General features: G+C 41.0%; 1 protein-coding gene across 1 annotated transcript in view; it reads left to right on the forward strand.

The window, feature by feature from the left end:
• The first annotated feature begins 430 nt into the window (after nucleotides 1-430).
• The window catches only part of LOC107220581 (pair-rule protein odd-paired), a 31,705-nt gene continuing 15,288 nt past the window's right edge, over nucleotides 431-16,847 (forward strand). The window contains exon 1 of the mRNA XM_015659238.2: nucleotides 431-2,544. Coding sequence (XP_015514724.1) covers nucleotides 1,662-2,544 — 883 coding nt within the window. The 5' untranslated portion in view covers nucleotides 431-1,661. The remainder of the gene's footprint in view (nucleotides 2,545-16,847) is intronic.

The following is a 16,847-nucleotide window of genomic DNA, read 5'->3' on the forward strand; positions in this document are numbered from 1 at the left end:
CAAAACCCGTCAATCCGGCAAAGTTTTCTCATCAAAATCGAATACCAATCGCCCAACATCTCACGATCTTCATCTTCATCTTCGGCAGTCAGAGTCTCCAAAAATCTATCCATCAGCGACCCGCAGACTGATCCCAAAGGGCGTTCCAGAAGGCGGCTCCGTGTCATGCGCGGAGCGTCATCACTTCCATTCCGCCCCCGGATTGGCGGTCCCAAGGCTCCCGGCCCCCAATGGCCAGGCGTCTCAGGCCTCCAATGGGACTCTGGTATCCGGGGAAACCGGCACGCCGCTCGAACTCTTCGTCTTCCGCGCAGCGGGGCGAGGCGGCGGGGGAAAAACGGGCGTCTCCGAACGCCCGAGGGACGGAAGCCTGAATTTGAACGGTCGCCCCGTCGGGAACGGCGACTCAGTCCCGCTGTGAACGCAGCAAGGAACACACCAGACTCCTTCTGCCTTCCTCGTTCGCTTGGCCCGTTCGACCTCAGTACGACCTGCCACCCCCGTTCGGTTGTTTATTTTTGTTTCTTTTATCCGAGTAGTCGCGTGCCTGTCGTCAGTGTCGCGAAGCCCCCTCTGTGATTGTGCGTAACGAGTTGCGTCGCTCTTTCGATTCGGTTCCGTAGATTTTCTCAAACGCTTCTTGAAGATCTCCCTGGATTTTAGACCCCGAAGAACACTGTTCGTACTGAATTTTAGGATAAGTTCAATTTATGCGTAGTATAACTCGAGTGATTTGAAGAATCATTCGACGATTATCAGGTTCAGAGATTTTCGGTGATTAATCGATCCTGAAGAACTGCGATCGACGATCTCGAGGAACGCGGTGAATCGGTTTCAATGTCGGCTTACCGACAACGAGTCAATTTTCACCCTTAAGCTCAGCGACAGTAAACTAATATCGCTTTCAGCAATTGACGCACGGTTTTGAGTGCCGAGCTAATGAGTTTATCCCGGAGAACAGTGACGGTAATTGCTCAAGAGGCTTTTACAGCGTTACAAGTTGGTGAATAAACATCGTGTTCGGTAATTTAGACAATTCTCAGCGTCAGGTTGACGATCGAATGCTGAATTAGAGTCGATTCTTACCCCGAAGATCGGTACTGATAATTGCCGAAGAAGCTTCCGCAGGGCGACATTGTGAATAAACAATCGTGTTTGGCAATTCACGCGGTTTGCAATGCCAGATGTTAATAGAGTGCAGAATCAATTTTTACTCCGAGGAAAAGTGACGGTATAATACCCGAAGATTTACAAACACTGTGCTGAGTATAAGTTTTGGACAGATTTGGACCCTGAAGAGGAAGCTGTGAGAGAAGTGAAGAGAAGTGAACGGATCAAATATCGAAGAAGTGCTAAAAAATATTGAGTAAATTCTCGCCCCGAAGAAAATTGTGAGTAATTTCTTTAGAGTTATAAACACCGTGTTGAGTAAAATTTTGGATACACGTCGACCCCGGAAGAACAATCTGTGAAGAGTATAAAGACAAGTGAAGAGACAGTATCAAAGTGCGCGATTAACAATGCGCGAATAACTGATCGGATGCCGAAAAGTGAAACCCCGCATTTCGAACAACAGGAACATTCCCGTTCGCCAACAATGCCAATTAGTTCGATAATTTAGTGCCGGGGACCCAGCGAGGCTGAAGAAACAAATCGCGAAGATGATGAACGCGTTCCTCGAGGGTGTGCCGTCGCACCCTCACCACCTGGCGAATCTCGGCATAAAACTTTCGCCGGGCGGAACGTCCGACGGTTCGGGGGTTCAGCCGGCGGCGGGCGAAGCGCCGCAGCAACAGCACTTCCACCCCCAGAGCTACGGTCACCACGGTCACGGGGGGCCTGGTCACATGGGCCCCCACATGGGGCATCACATGGGTCACGCGGGGTACGCGGCCCGAGATTTCCTCCTGCGGCGGGATCACGACGCCTTCGGCGGCGCGACGAACCCGCCGACGCCGGAAGGCGCGGGTCTGGGCCTCTTTCCGCCGCTGCATCACGACGCCGGGGCCCCGGCGATGCAGCAGTTCCCCCACCCCCACTCCCAGCACCCCCTGGCCGGCGGGCACTACGCCTCGCACTACCCCCAGGACTCGCGACTGGCCCCGCACCACCAGTATCTCGGTGGGCCTCACCTTCCCCCCGCTATCCACCACCAACAACATCCGGTAGCGCACACCGTCCACCCCCACGGTGCCTTCCTGAGGTATATGCGCGGTGGCGCCACCCAACGGCAGGAGATGTCGTGCATGTGGGTGGACCAGGACGCACCCGGGCCCCGAAAGCTCTGCGGCAAGCTCTTCAACTCCCTACACGACATCGTCACCCACCTTACCGTCGAACACGTCGGAGGACCCGAGTGCACCACCCACGCCTGCTTCTGGCAGGGATGTTCTCGAAACGGAAGGGCCTTCAAGGCCAAGTACAAGCTCGTCAACCACATCAGGGTTCACACCGGTGAGAAACCGTTCTCTTGCCCCTTTCCTGGATGCGGCAAGGTGTTCGCGAGGTCCGAGAATCTCAAGATACACAAACGCACGCACACCGGTAAGTTCGCGACGACGCTATTTCGGATTACATTTTTAGGAAACTGTTCCGTCGTGAGGGTCATTTTATTTATTTTTTTTTTTATTTCAAGTGAAAACTTCTTCAGCACGGGAGTGATTTGAAACTTGATGAAACGAAATGAACCGAATAATTATTCCACTCCCGACACTGCATTCTCCTTATTTTCTCGCAGTTTAGTTACCGAAGGTTTCACTTCTACCACGTGTGAACTGGGCGCAGGTTTTTTTTCGTATGAACACTGGCAGTATTATTTCAATGTATCTTACACGTAGCTCCTTCGTAATACCGTGTCTGTTCAACGCTTACCTATATTCCACCTACCTGTATCTTATAACTAAATTTCCGAATCTGAAAAACTATAGTGTTTACGGTTTTTGTAGAGTAACATGTTGGTCTGAAAGTTAGCCAGGTCGAAGTTCGCGCAACGTTCAGTTTTCAGGGATAATTTTTACGCGTCGACGTCATGACGTACTACTTGCCAAAATTCAGTAACATCGTCGTGGAGAAAACGTTTCACTTGTATTTTTCAAAATCGAAACTCTTTCGGTCATTTGAAGTTTTCAGGAATGTTTCGTTACCTTAACGTTTATATTAACTTCAACCTAGCGTTCAAAATTTACATAACCGCAAACGTAAGTTGAGAAAATAAATCATTTATTTTCAACATTGATCATAACTTTGAAAGAGCAGAGCTTACGAAACGTGAATACTATACGCATGCTGTGTTACGTGGGTCACTGAATTTCAAGCAACTCTAACGCGAAGAGACGAGTTTTAAGAAGATACATAGTTACAATGACGTTATGAGATCGGAATTCGTTACCTTGATTTAACGATCGAATGCATTTCTAAGAAAACCCGTTATTTCGCACTTCATGGGATTATCTGGAATTTAATAATTCGCAAGATAGTAAAACTTACTAATACATATTTAGAGAACTCAGATCCGTTCAAGTTATTCTAAAATAACAATATCTAGTGATTTCTGTGTCAATATTTTGAGATTTCAACGTTACTTGCACGACTTCGAGCTCAGTATAAATGTTTAACGTACTACATTCTTGTGACAAAATTTTGATTCGTCAAGTTTGATCGGAAGCTTTGAAATTGCCGCTTAAAACTAATTGGGAATCTTGATAACAAGTACCTACTTCAGAAGGAAGTTAGTCTGAGGCTATATTATAGAACATTGCATTGACCTCTAATCGTTTTTTTTGTCATCGCAACTCATGCAGCGTTAGTGCAAATTTGAGTTTTTAATCAAGCCATTGGTACATTAAAATTTTGCACACCTTAAACGCCTTCGGGGTAATTTTGAACTTTCGGAAACTTCGCCAATGTTGACACTGGCACGATTGAAATCGTTGTTTTTGTCCTTCTTCAGTTCGAAATTCAAACGATCCGCCGCCTTCGGGTCCGTCCAGCCCATTCGCTTTACGATGACAAGAATTTTTAGACGTTTTTTGATCGCGGCCAGCTTTTCGTTCGTCACGATCCTCGCCTCTTTTGGTCGGCAATTAAGAAATTACGTGGCCGTATATCCTCGAGTTTTATGTCCTCTGAACTACTACAAACCTGCACGTCGCATCTTCCTTGGGACATTGTATTTACATATTTAAGCCACGCCAAAGATACAAAACTTATGCGAGCTATTTCGAGGGTCTTTCTCAAAAATCAAAAATCGAAAAACTTTCTATCCTTTGATACAATTTGGTCATATAGTCCTCCGATTTTTTGTTTCAATTGTACGTATTCGGATACAATATGTTTGGGTAAATTTTAATCCCTTTTGTTCAATCTCATGTCTATTCGGTCTTGTGTCGATAGTACTAAGTGAAGGCTCACTGAAAACACACACATATATATATACATATAAACGATAAACATGATATTGCGGTTGTTTTTATCGATAGCGAAACTTTGAAAAGTTGCGCAATACAATTATCAAACGCATAAATGATGAAGTATCTCACTTCTCAGCACGTGTCTAAAACTTCCAGGGTATATTATGGAACAAAAATGATTAAAACAGAAACGGCTGAGGAATTAATATCTGAAATAAGTGCCTAACCTTGCGAAAGGTTCACACAATTTTTCGCGTTAATCTTTGATTAATTAATATTCATGTTTAAGCATTACATATCTAAAAAAAATGAAAAGAAAAGGTGATAATCATAATAATAATTCGCTCGACAGTCAAAGAATTCTAAATATCACCTGGCATTATAAAAGAAAAACATTATCTTTCATCGTCAGATTGAAACGGACGTTAATGTTTTAATCACGAAAAATTTTAACACCGGTTTCAAACTACGTGAATCACGATTTCAAGATAATTAATGCCGAAGCAAAAATTACGGGGATCTTTATTTATTTTTCTAACCGAAAAATTAACATCGCCGTGCGTGGATATTTCGACTCTCCTTTTCTCCGTTCCGTCGGGTGACTAGCGATGTTGTTCAGGTATCTGCTTCGCGATGATAGTTCCACAAGGTTTGAGTTACTCTTACTCTTACTCTTACTTCTTACTCTTCGTTGCAGTTGCACATTCGTGAAGTAAGAATAAAATGATGCAGGTTTTTTTGAAATCTTTCTTCCTGTCGCTTTTAGAATTTTTCGCAAAGCCATCGAGTCACAAGAATCTTTTAAAAGTCGTACAAAAAATTTCGTAATTACATACAAACACACAGTAAAAAAATGTGCACGTTTTACATTTGCCAAATGAAACTGGTCTTTTTTTTACCACTTCGATGCTGATTCGCTTGAATGAAATTTCTTGGAAATTAATGCCAGTTTTCTTTACTCTCTTATCTTCATTCTCATCGACTTGCGATTTGGACCGAATGTTCTTGGCACTATTTGCTTACTTTATCAACTGTTAACTGAAAGGTTGAACGCTTCAACAGGCTTGTTGTTGAAAAGAAAACTGCCAGCATGACTCTTGTATACATCAGTCGATGTGGCATTATAATTCAAAAGTCAGTTTGAAATGAAAATAAACATCGGTACCGATTATTCGTTTGTGTGATTGTATTAATCTACTTCAGTCATGCTGATCCGGATTTATATGGATGAGTAAACGCCGTGAGAAATATATTACGCAGAACTCTTTTCAGGTGTTGACATTAGATACTTTTCAACGGTTAATTCGACGGAGGAAATAATTAAAACTGGATAATTATAACTCTTGAATTCAGAATGCGAAGTACAATTAATCATGTGACCTAAAATTAAATGCCATTTTTTTGTGTAATAGTGTCAGCTTTCGTTATCGTTTTTCTCTAAAAGCTATTATAATATATATCGAGCCGAATGTTTTACAGAAATTTCAATACCGCCGCTGCTATATTTATTTTGTAATATAAATCATGCCTGGAAATCGACGAATTTCTCGCCAAAGATTGCGCTATCTGATATTGTGTAGCTTTTACTTCTCGTCAATTAGTTGATGAATTTCTTTATTGCGTTATTTAATTTGACAGTTTATTTGTCATAGAATAAAAAAAAAAAAAAAACACACACACATCGGCATACAGCATATGATAATGAGTAAAAAACTGTGAAAAAGGGTCTGTATGCTTTGAAATATTTCTGAACAATTCTTTGTTTACATGTACTAAACGAAGTTTGAATTCAAACTTCAACTTATCGATTTGAAATAAGCAGCCATGGAGACGTTTGAGCCCTTAATATACGATGATTTGTTTGAAAACACAAGAATTATTTACATATCGTCTGTGTACAATTTCAAGTCGCTTGAGTGAGCGGCTGTTTACCTGGAAAATAAATAAACAAGAAAATAGGCACAGCACACGCACACAAATAACGGGTTTTTGGGGAGTGGCTAATCGCCGAGCATCGAGCCTTGCAGCATGGAACAAGGGGTGAATCGATTCGTGAGTATCGAGGGTTGTTTATGAATCTCAATTCGGGTGTAGGTATAGCATATATACATGCGCATACTCATTTCGTTCGTTGTCCTGCGTTTTCTTCTCTCCTTTTTTACCGCCCCGTCGCACGATGTTGCGCAGCCCTCGATCACTGCGCCCCCTGCATAAATCCACCCCCTAAATTCTGGATCGTGAGGCATCGAACAGGGCGAGGTTATAAACACCCACTGAAGGTACTGTACGTGACCCAGGCATGGAAGGTGCACAGGATCAGAAATGGTATGTTTTTTACACTGAGAGAAATTTTTCGTTCCGGTTACCGTTCAGTCCTTAATATTTTCATTTCTTACCACAATCGAAAAATATAGTTCTAGGTACAAAATGAAAATCAGTTTTCCAGCTGTTACCGGAAACTCTGGTATCCGTTACTATTCTTTCTCGTTACGATCACTGTTACTATATTTTCTTGTAACTGTTGCGAAAATTTAATGCTTGTGCAACAATAAATTGATGTTAAAGCCTTGTTTGGCTAAAAAAGTATAGTAAACCGAACAAACTGATTTTGCGTTGCAATTACCAAAAAAGGATCGACAATAGCGCAAAATGGTTACGAGTACCTTGTTTTTCGTAATTCCAACAATATTCAAACAGTTTTTTTTTAACGGTACCTGTTTTACTGAATTTTTCTAGTTACTATAACAAATGAAATTTTTCTCAGTGTACAAGGAGGCAATCTCGGTCTTTTTTAAATCACCATTGCCTCTTCGGTGACGATTTTTCGCATAACAAGAGTGTGTCAGGCTTCTTTTCACGAAGCACGAAATTGAGGTTAGGGTCGCGTAATGTGAGTTTTGCTTGTAACATCGCATGCGCGCAGTACAGAAAAGATTAGTTTTAACAAGCCTAGGAGTTGAAAGTGATCTTTTCTGTACTCGGCGCATGCGCATTCCCAGACTGACTCTACCGTCATAGAAACGGATACTTTGTGTACGAAAAAACGCGTGAAACACGGTCGCGTTATATAAACAAAACTTCATCACCCGTGATATGCTGACGGAATTAGAAAACAATCTACCTGTATGGGTGATGCCTAATGTTTCATTATCCTAATTACACACTGCTGTACCGTTGGACGCATTGCATTATTTATCTTTTTCTTTTTGCACATCCCTACTTCCGGTTCTCATTTTTCTGTGACGGACGCGGTTGTGATTAAATATGATTAATTGTTATATTGTCAAAGCTTTCTTTCTTTTAGTTCTCTTAGTTGTTTGTTCTCATTTTTGATCGGCTGAGGTTGAAGAAAAAGGCGGATGTGTTAAATTGGGTTTATTCTTTTATCTCCTCATTGTCTTCCTTCTCATCTTCTTGTCATTCTCTTCTGTTCAATTGATCATTAAAAATTCCATACTGATTACAATCATCGCAATGCTCAAGATTCAATAACGTAATAGTGTATTTAAAAAGCCCGAACAAGCTTCTGCATTTTTCTTCATACTGCATCGTCTCTGGTATTTTGAAATTTTTATTTTCAATACAAAACCTCATGCAACGTCACAAATTCGAAATATCTATTTTCATTCAAAGTGAAGATAGTCTATAATGTTCCAAAACGTACCGTCAACTAAAATGAGTGACGAAGTTATTTTGTAGATTTTTATTGCCAGTGGAGCATGTTTTTTCGGAAAACCTCGCGTTGTAATCTCTGTTTTCGTCTACATATATTAGGAAATTAGTCCTCTCCAAATGTCACTTGGATGTCAAATAAAAACAGTATCATCATTGCTTTGAGCAATTGATTCAAGATATCCAGTTTTTTGCACCTGGACTATTCTTTCAAGATTGGCAAATTCAAGTGCATTGTTTCGCGTTTCCTATTCCTATTTCGCTGAAACCAATTTTTAATCCAAGCCATATATTCCGTCATTAAAATTAGCCGCTTTCAACTCTTAGATTAAAATACCTTCGATTATATTTCATTTCATTATCCAATTATTATAAATTTTTTTAGTTCGTATTTTCATGTTCGTTTCGTTCTTTTTTTTTTTTTTTGTTTATTCCTTATCGCATGCAACTATTCAAAATACGCATTTACTGTTCTTTCTGATAAAAATGTTTACGACCATGCCAAAAATTCCATAAATAACGACAAGAAAATAAGCAATCTATCTCTTTATCTCACGTTTCTGTTCAAAATGAATTCTCTCTCTCTCTCTCTCTCTCTCTCTCTCTCTCTCTCTCTCTCTCTCTCTCTCTCTCTTCGGTGTTTAGAGGGGCACAGAATTCTAGTGCTGGCGAAGCTGCACGCGCCCCCAAACGAATCTAATCCCCATAGATGGAGCAAGCGCGAGAACTAGCAACCCATTAAAGCAAAGTGATACTCGGGCTCTCACACATGCGAGCGCATAAATTCATAAACTCACACACGCGCGCGCACACATGCATACGAAAGAAACACAGGCGCAAATAATAAAAAAAAAGCACCAAAAAAAAAAAAAAACTACGACGACGACGACAAAGTTTCCTTCGCCCCATTTCGGGGGTCGAGTGCCGCCGCAACACGTCATCCGCTGCATATGCCGAACGAAGGGGGGAAACGAGGGGTGGGATTGGTCGATTTGACAATGGGATTCACCCCAGCGTGTCTCCCATTGGTCCCAGGGATTCTCCGCTCGGGGTGCCGGAGCGAATACTGCGCTGGAGATGATCCTGATAGGGGATGAGCGGCCCCTTAGACCGGCCACCCTTACGACGGGCCGACGGCCACGGGGGTGTGAGAATGAGCGTTAACCGGAGGCTCGGCTATACTGTTTTGCCCCGTCAACGGGCACGCCGATCCCGGATCATCCTTAAAGAGGGAGCCGGAGAGAGGGACGATTTTTATGCTTCATTCTACGGTCGAGCACAGAGTGTTCCGTTTTCATCGAAATGGCGCGAGAGCTTCGATTGATTGTACAGCATTGTTGATGTGTCAATTTTTGTCTTCCTTTTTCTCTCGCAATATCAGCAGATTGCACGAATTGACGGAAAAAAGGTTCTTTCTAATTGCGAAACATTGAGTGTAGGAATATTTTTATAATTTTTCAATGCAAAGTTCGAATATCGCTGTAAAACGTATCTAGCATGGCTGGTTTTCTTCGTGAATGAATCTCTCCGAGGCTTTGTAACTTTTCCTCTTCACTCGAAGCGAGACTTCGAATGGAGCACGAACCGCACCTTGTATTTTAAGCTTTGTTCAAAGTCTCTAGCTCATTCCGTTCCCGAGTTACGGTTCATCAAAAAATGCTAGATAATCGAACTTGAAATATATTTCAAGCATCTCTTGATTGTTCGTAACTGCGGAATGAAGCGAGCTAGAGTCTAGAAAAAAAATTTTAAATATTGCGTAAATCGGATCCTTCGTTCCGAGCATGGTTTTAAGTCTCTATATAGTTCATTCCATTCTGAAATTACTTACAATCAAAATATGCTGGCAATGAATTTTCGCTCCAATTATCGAGCATTTTTTATTGAACGACAACTCGGTAACGGAGTATGCTAGACGCTCAAAACAAAGCTGAAAATGTAGCTTGAGATTCCCGCTACATTTTTTCCCCGTAGCGAATACCTATAACCTTTAACCTCGCCGAAGTGCCATTACCGTCTCGTACGTCGTAACCGGTATATATATATATATTTATATGCGTGTGTGTGTGTGTGTGTGTGTGTGTGTGTGTGTGTGTGTGTGTGTGTGTGTGTGTGTGTGTACAGTACGCACCTAAGATATTTGAACGCGCAATATCATGAGGCTGAGTGGAGGCTTGTGTTCACCGCGGGGTGCCAAGTGCGCGGTTTTTACTCTCAAGACGAGTTTCAGGGGGTTGAGAAAAGGGAAAATATAACAATAACGACAGTGCTAATCGTATACTTTACGCGGATTATTAGAAAATTCGTAAAAATATTTCAGTGTCGAGCCAGTCGACGAGTGGATGTAGAATTCTAAATTCCATTTGTTCTTTTTTTTAGCAATAAAGGAGCGCAAAACCGTGGAACAATTATTTTCATCCGATCATGCATCGCGGAGGTTTCTTATTTTGGAATCTGTCGAATGGGAATAGAGGCTAAAATTCTCTTAATTCGCAGAGTATCGAAGAGGTATTTCAAGGTAGGCGGATATATAAAATACGTGTAGGTACAGGTACGATCGATGCATACATTTTTATAACCACGTTATAGGTTTATAACGTCTCCACGCTACCAGATCGTTTTCGCGCTGCATTTTTGCTCCACCGCGCGCTCTGTTGCACTTCCAGTAGGCATTAAAAATCACCGCCGCACCGCCGTCGTAAATTATTTTTCACGTACAACCAACGCCTACGCAAATGCTGCCAGCATACCCGTATTCTTACGGCTGCGGTAACGACAATAAAAAATCAACCATCCGTTATAATGTATCGAAGCGAGAAAGAAAAAATTAAATTCCGACTCCGTTAATGACTGCGTAATTTCAATCTAACTTGTTTATATTTCTGTTTGACATTCTGTCGAGTATTTTCAACTTTCGTAGATGCTTTGAACAGAGGTAAAATTTATATATTCATATAGGTGTATCACAGAATCTTTGCTGCAGAGATATGTACGTACATACATCTACATATGTATTCGTCTCTGCTTATATCTGGTAGGCGTCAGGCTGTCTACTAAAATGGTGCCCGAGGCGAAATGCTAACGCAAACTCGTTGTGGGACGGGAAGCCCCAGCCGAATGTTTGAGGCCCTTGGATATATAAGGTTGCAGCATTTCTATTCGGGTTAAAAGAGACTCCGAGCCGAGATACCGTGCTACACTGACCCCGTAGGGCTTCGACATCTTCATCGAGTCCCAATTAGGACCGCAGTCCAAGTCCAATTTAATTACATCACGATACTCGCTCGCTCCCTGAGCTAGAAAAACCCCGGAAGGGTTTCAACTAATTTCTCGACTTTAAGACGGGAGAGGAAAACGTAATAAGGAAAAAAGAATGAGGGAGGGGGGGGGGGAACTAGACTGTAGAGTAAAGGGAGAATAACGAATTGCTGTGGCTTTGTTTTCACCCACTTTGGTTTGAAAATACTTAATTATTATATCGGTACTTCTCAATTTTTCTACACATTGATTTTCTCATAATTTTATAGATTATCAGGCCTTCGTAACGATGAATTTCGTTGAGAATCAGGAATCAAAAAATTCACTGTTGTTTTCAAGCATCGAAGCATTCGAGTATCTGGTATATCTGAATAAATCAACCCGAGCATTTTTCACTTTTTCTAGTATCAAAGTATAAAAAAAATTCAGTATCAGTTGACCATTCAGGTTTTTCAGCAGGTCGGCTAAATTACTTCAATATATAGTATCACTAAAGTATTTTCTAGTATCCAAACTCAAAAAAATTAGTATTGTGAAAATAAATTTGATTTAAACGAGTTTTAAATCCGAGCTTACATCTTTCTCTATCAAAATATTACACCTAAAGAACTTATTATTACAAGTTTATGCGTTTCCAATCAGTCTTTCAATTCTCTCTCTGTGATACTCCGATCCTGAAAAAATTTTCCAAGTTTATACTTCACCATAATAAGTAGTAAAAGCAAAGCTATCGTGTTTCGTACTCTAATTATGCCGTAAATGCGCTGTCAGTTCGAAGACGTGAGTGAAAAAACTTACCTAAGAACAAGATGAAAAAAATAAACAAACGAGACGAGGGAGAAATAGCTGAAGGTATATAAATAAAACGTGATCAAAAATAAATACGAGAAAATAAAAACATGGTAATTATAGTTTTATTCAAGTAGTCAAATATTTTTAAATGATAATTAGAATAGAAGACAAAAAAAAAAAAAAGAAAAGGAGGATCAAGTTGTTGCATCGCGGCTTTTTATCACGCACGTACGAGCGTACGTTGCACACGCATACTTATACACGGCGTATGCATACATATAGGGTTCCGGAAATGAGGTGTTGATACAGTTAATGGCGCGTCACGTTTACCGTCAATGAACTGACAGTCTGTGACAGCTGGGTTGTTGGCTGACTGCACAATCGCGTTGACGCAACAACCCGTCGATGCGGTATAAAATCGGTTGGAAACCCGGACTTCACGCTGAAACGTGAGACTGTGATAACAGCCGAAAGTCAAACTGCTTCGCTGGAGAATAGAATGAGAAAATAAAGCGTGTAAGAAAGGTTGAAAATTAAACGAAATAAGCGCTGGCAATTCTGATGATTTTCAGTTGCTGTTTTCAATTTTAACAAATTTGTCAATTTGTGATACTAGTTGAACAACCGTTTGGAAAATGTTCTTTATTATTTTTTTTTTTTGGTGATAAACGAATCCAAGAAAAACTTGTCGGGTCGGGAAAAATTATTTTCTTTCAATGTGGGGCGACACGAGGATTTTGAAAAAAATTGGTTGATTTCATTACTTTTCAATGTATCGCTAGGTGAGAAAAAGTTGAAATTACAAATTAAACGTTGATACGGCAATTTAAATGTTAAAATGACAAAAATGTGAGTCACATTCACTAACAGAAATGTAACAAATAACACAAATATAAAGTGGATGACCTGCTGGGACATTGTATTTAGTTAACCGTTTTTAACACCGCGCTTGACAAATTTTTGTATAAAATTATTCACCGAAAGATTAGCAAAGAATTTCTCGGACCAGTGTTGTAAACAGGTGAATATTTGAAAAAAATAATTCAAACCTGCGTTGAAGAATTCCATGCAATTTTCGGATCTCAACGGTGTTAAGGTGCGGCACTCAGGGTCTTAGAAGTATCTCCGTATAGGTGTTTGTATGTGTACTTGAAGCGTAACTTGCGGTAACTACGTAGAGACGTAAACTGACAGGAGAGATAGTTTACTTGAAAGTGACGAGCTGTACCCAGCGTAGATATTATAAGCGGTCGTGGTTTCAACCGCGGCGAGATCTCGTTCACCGGATAATAACCAGAAATGTTTGGTTTTTTAGTTGCCAGTATTTTTCCGAGCTTTTCCCGACTGGCTAAGAGCTCTGTAGGTATTTATACACACGCGGACCGAGACCCGCGTCACCACTGATTCGTTGAAAAAAAAATCTTGCATCTTCGTTACAGCTTACTATTTCAGCAATTGAGGTACCTAAGGAAATTTTCCGAGTATAAACTCACGGCGCGAGACGAAGCTTAACATTTTTTTAAACACATTTACTAATCGACTCGAAATTTTTTTTGCCCTTTGATGTATCGTTTCTTTACTTTTTAAGAAAAGATTTCAGAATGCCCGATGGGATTATCCTCCAATGCGGAACTTTTTTAATCGGTTTTCAACTTCTGAAAGCTTTCCACACGAGTCATTCAATTTCTCAAAAATTCTGTGGTCAAATTCGGTTAACTTTCAGAGTAAAAATATAGTTTTCGTTTGATACAGAAGCGTAACTGAAAAAGACGAAGCATCGACGGAACCGTTCTAATTCGAATCGAATTTTTTCTCGCGTTCTTGGTCTTGGGCAGGAATCCATCTTGTTTGTGGACTGAGTATCTAATTTAGCAATCTCACAGCCACGCCTCCGGTAGATCATTAGATGATCGGAGGTTGCGAGGAGTGATTAATAAGCTGGAACTGACCACACAGGAGAAAACGGTACAATAATTATCATGGACATATTCTCTGCGCATGCGTCTGCGTGTGTGTCTATGTGTGAGTCAAAGGCACGAGGAAAACAGAGCGGAGACAGTGACGCCGAGTCCCGCAGACACCGGGTTGTTTTTCTCTATTTTTCGTCCTCTTTTGGGTGGGGGATGGAATTTTCGGTCGACCCAAGGTGCCGAGTCACGCGGGCTCAATAAATACCAATCGATTCGAACCCCGTCTCCAGACTATTAACGGCTAAACGTCGACTAACCAAATTAACCGTGACTAAAACGCGTTTAAAGCTTCGATCATTGTTTGGACTCTTTTTGTGCGTATACATGATTCCTCGAGCCTACATTTCTCTCCCGCATGTGGAAATCTTTTAGTTCCATTTTTTACATGCGATTCTGAATGCTGGGAAAAAAATGTCCTAAGTTCTATTCACAAGTTCTCTGAGCCACGGACGAAAAAATATTGAAAATATAGCAAGCTATTAGTGATACCGATTGGTATTTTTTGAAGATTCAATCCGTTTGTGCAGTCGTAAGACAAATCGAAAAAGAAATCGATTGAAACCGATTGTGTCAAAGTGGCTAGGTCATTGATTTCAATTTTGTGCAAAATTTTACGAGACTGGCTAACAACGATAGAAGAGAAAGGATCGATTGAAAAAATTAAAAATCGAGTAAAACCGGTTGACAGTAAATCGGCATGTTCGATAGCACTGCAAAATTTCGTTAGTCCCATAGCTGAAATAAAAAAAAAGAAATGCGATCGCGGGACTCGAAATCGGTGAAAACCGGTTACAACTAAATCGGCATTGATTAAAATTCCTCAGAAATGTATGTGTCCTGGTTGTGAAAAAAAAGAAAATCGTTTGAAAACTGTCGAATTCGGTAGGAAAAATCGGTTACTGCTGAATCGGTATTAATTATACAAATTCTACTTAATGGGATAAAATTTAAAAACCCACAGAGAAAAGGATCCAGAGAAGGTAAGTTCGACGTGGTAAAATCGGAAGTAATGGGAATTGAAAAACTTGAAACCGTGAATGTATAGTATACCCAACACCTAAGCGCACGTTTATTACCATGGATAAACATTTTCCATGGTGCACAATGGCTGTGGCGGTGGTGAGGTAACTTGATATATCTAGACGGGGGTAAATCATACCCACTTGAAGTTGCAGAGGGGTAGAGGAATTCGCTGGGAGCCTGCGGAGAACGGTAGCTTGTCGGTAGCTGTCGTCCTGTGCCAGGAGTCGTCGCACAATGACGATCATTGAGAAAATATCAAGTGTCCTGAAACATTATACTTTTATGCTATTTAAACGCGCGTTTATACATGCACAATCTACACGTACAAATGCGAGTCCCCGAACACTACGTTTTTCGAGCTCCTCCGTTGAATGAATTCCCAGATTTTCCAATCTGTTTGATGGGTTCGTAGCCTCTGCAGAGTTCGATATTTTTCACTTCTGTATCATATAATTTTCATAACTTAACCTAACCTGATCTTAATCTCCCGCCTCAACCACACTGAGAAAAATTTCATTCGTTATAGTGACTAGAAAAATTCAGTAAATTTTCGCAACAGTTATACAAGAAAATATAGTAACAGTGATGGTGATGAGAAAGAATAGTAACGGATACTAGACTTTCCGGTGACAGCTAGAAAACTAATTTTCATTTTGTACCTAGAACTATATTTTTCGATTGTGGTGAAAAATGTAAATAATTAAGGACTGAGCGGTAACCTGAATTAAAAATTTCTCTCAGCGCATACTCCAAAATAGGAATCCATCAACGCGATTCGTTGTGAAAACTGCAAATAGTCTGCTTTTACTGACAAACGTTGAAGGGTAACTTTCGACTGACTGACTTGAAGTCTGTCCAATATTCGTTCGGGTTTTCCTCTATTCCTTTCTTCTCTTTCGGTTCGCACAAAGATGACATGTTGATCTTTGGCAAATTGACGGTACGATTTTTGCATAATTATCCCGAAAGAAGACAGCACTGCGGCATAAAAAGAAAAGAAGAAAAGTAAGACAATACGATCTTGGTCATTGTTTTCAATTCGTGAACACGATTGATCCGACAGTTTTATGAAACATGAATAAAAAGGCGTATAACTTGCACCGAAACGAACATCTCAGTCAAAGAATTGTTCCCAAATCACTCTTTCGGCCTATTGGATAAAAAATTGAACGAGGATAGGTTGGATTCGGTTTTATCTTTTCACGAAGATGAAATGGTGGGTTACAGGCCGAGTGGCGAGGGACATGTTTATAATCTTTGGCAAATCGACAATACGATCTCGAAGGGGGTATTTTCGAAGTGTGGATATGACGCAGAGAGAAGTCGGCGCATGCACGTACATTCGGATAAGGGTTCCCACAGAGGCGGTCGTGCGGAGTTTTATATATTTTACGATATACCGAGCAATTTGACATCTCGCATGAAGCATAATTCACGCGAGCTCCAACCTCCGAGAGCTCGATCCTCGAGCCTCTCTCGTACCATCGAGCGTGCGAGCGTGCGAGCGCATCGAAACCATTAGAGAAACAGTCTTCATAAATATAGCGGACAGCGAATCCTCCGGACCGCTCGTTCGTTTTATCGTTTTTCTTATTCCTCCTCATCCCTTTTCCCCCCGCCACATCCGACCGAACCTAACTGCCTACGATTTTTTATCCTCGATCACGACGCTCAATTGCTCTACGGATTCTTACTCACTTGTTCGTATTCTCACCCTTTTACT

This window comes from Neodiprion lecontei, chromosome 5 (assembly GCF_021901455.1).
Source record: "Neodiprion lecontei isolate iyNeoLeco1 chromosome 5, iyNeoLeco1.1, whole genome shotgun sequence".
Taxonomy (NCBI): domain Eukaryota; kingdom Metazoa; phylum Arthropoda; class Insecta; order Hymenoptera; family Diprionidae; genus Neodiprion; species Neodiprion lecontei.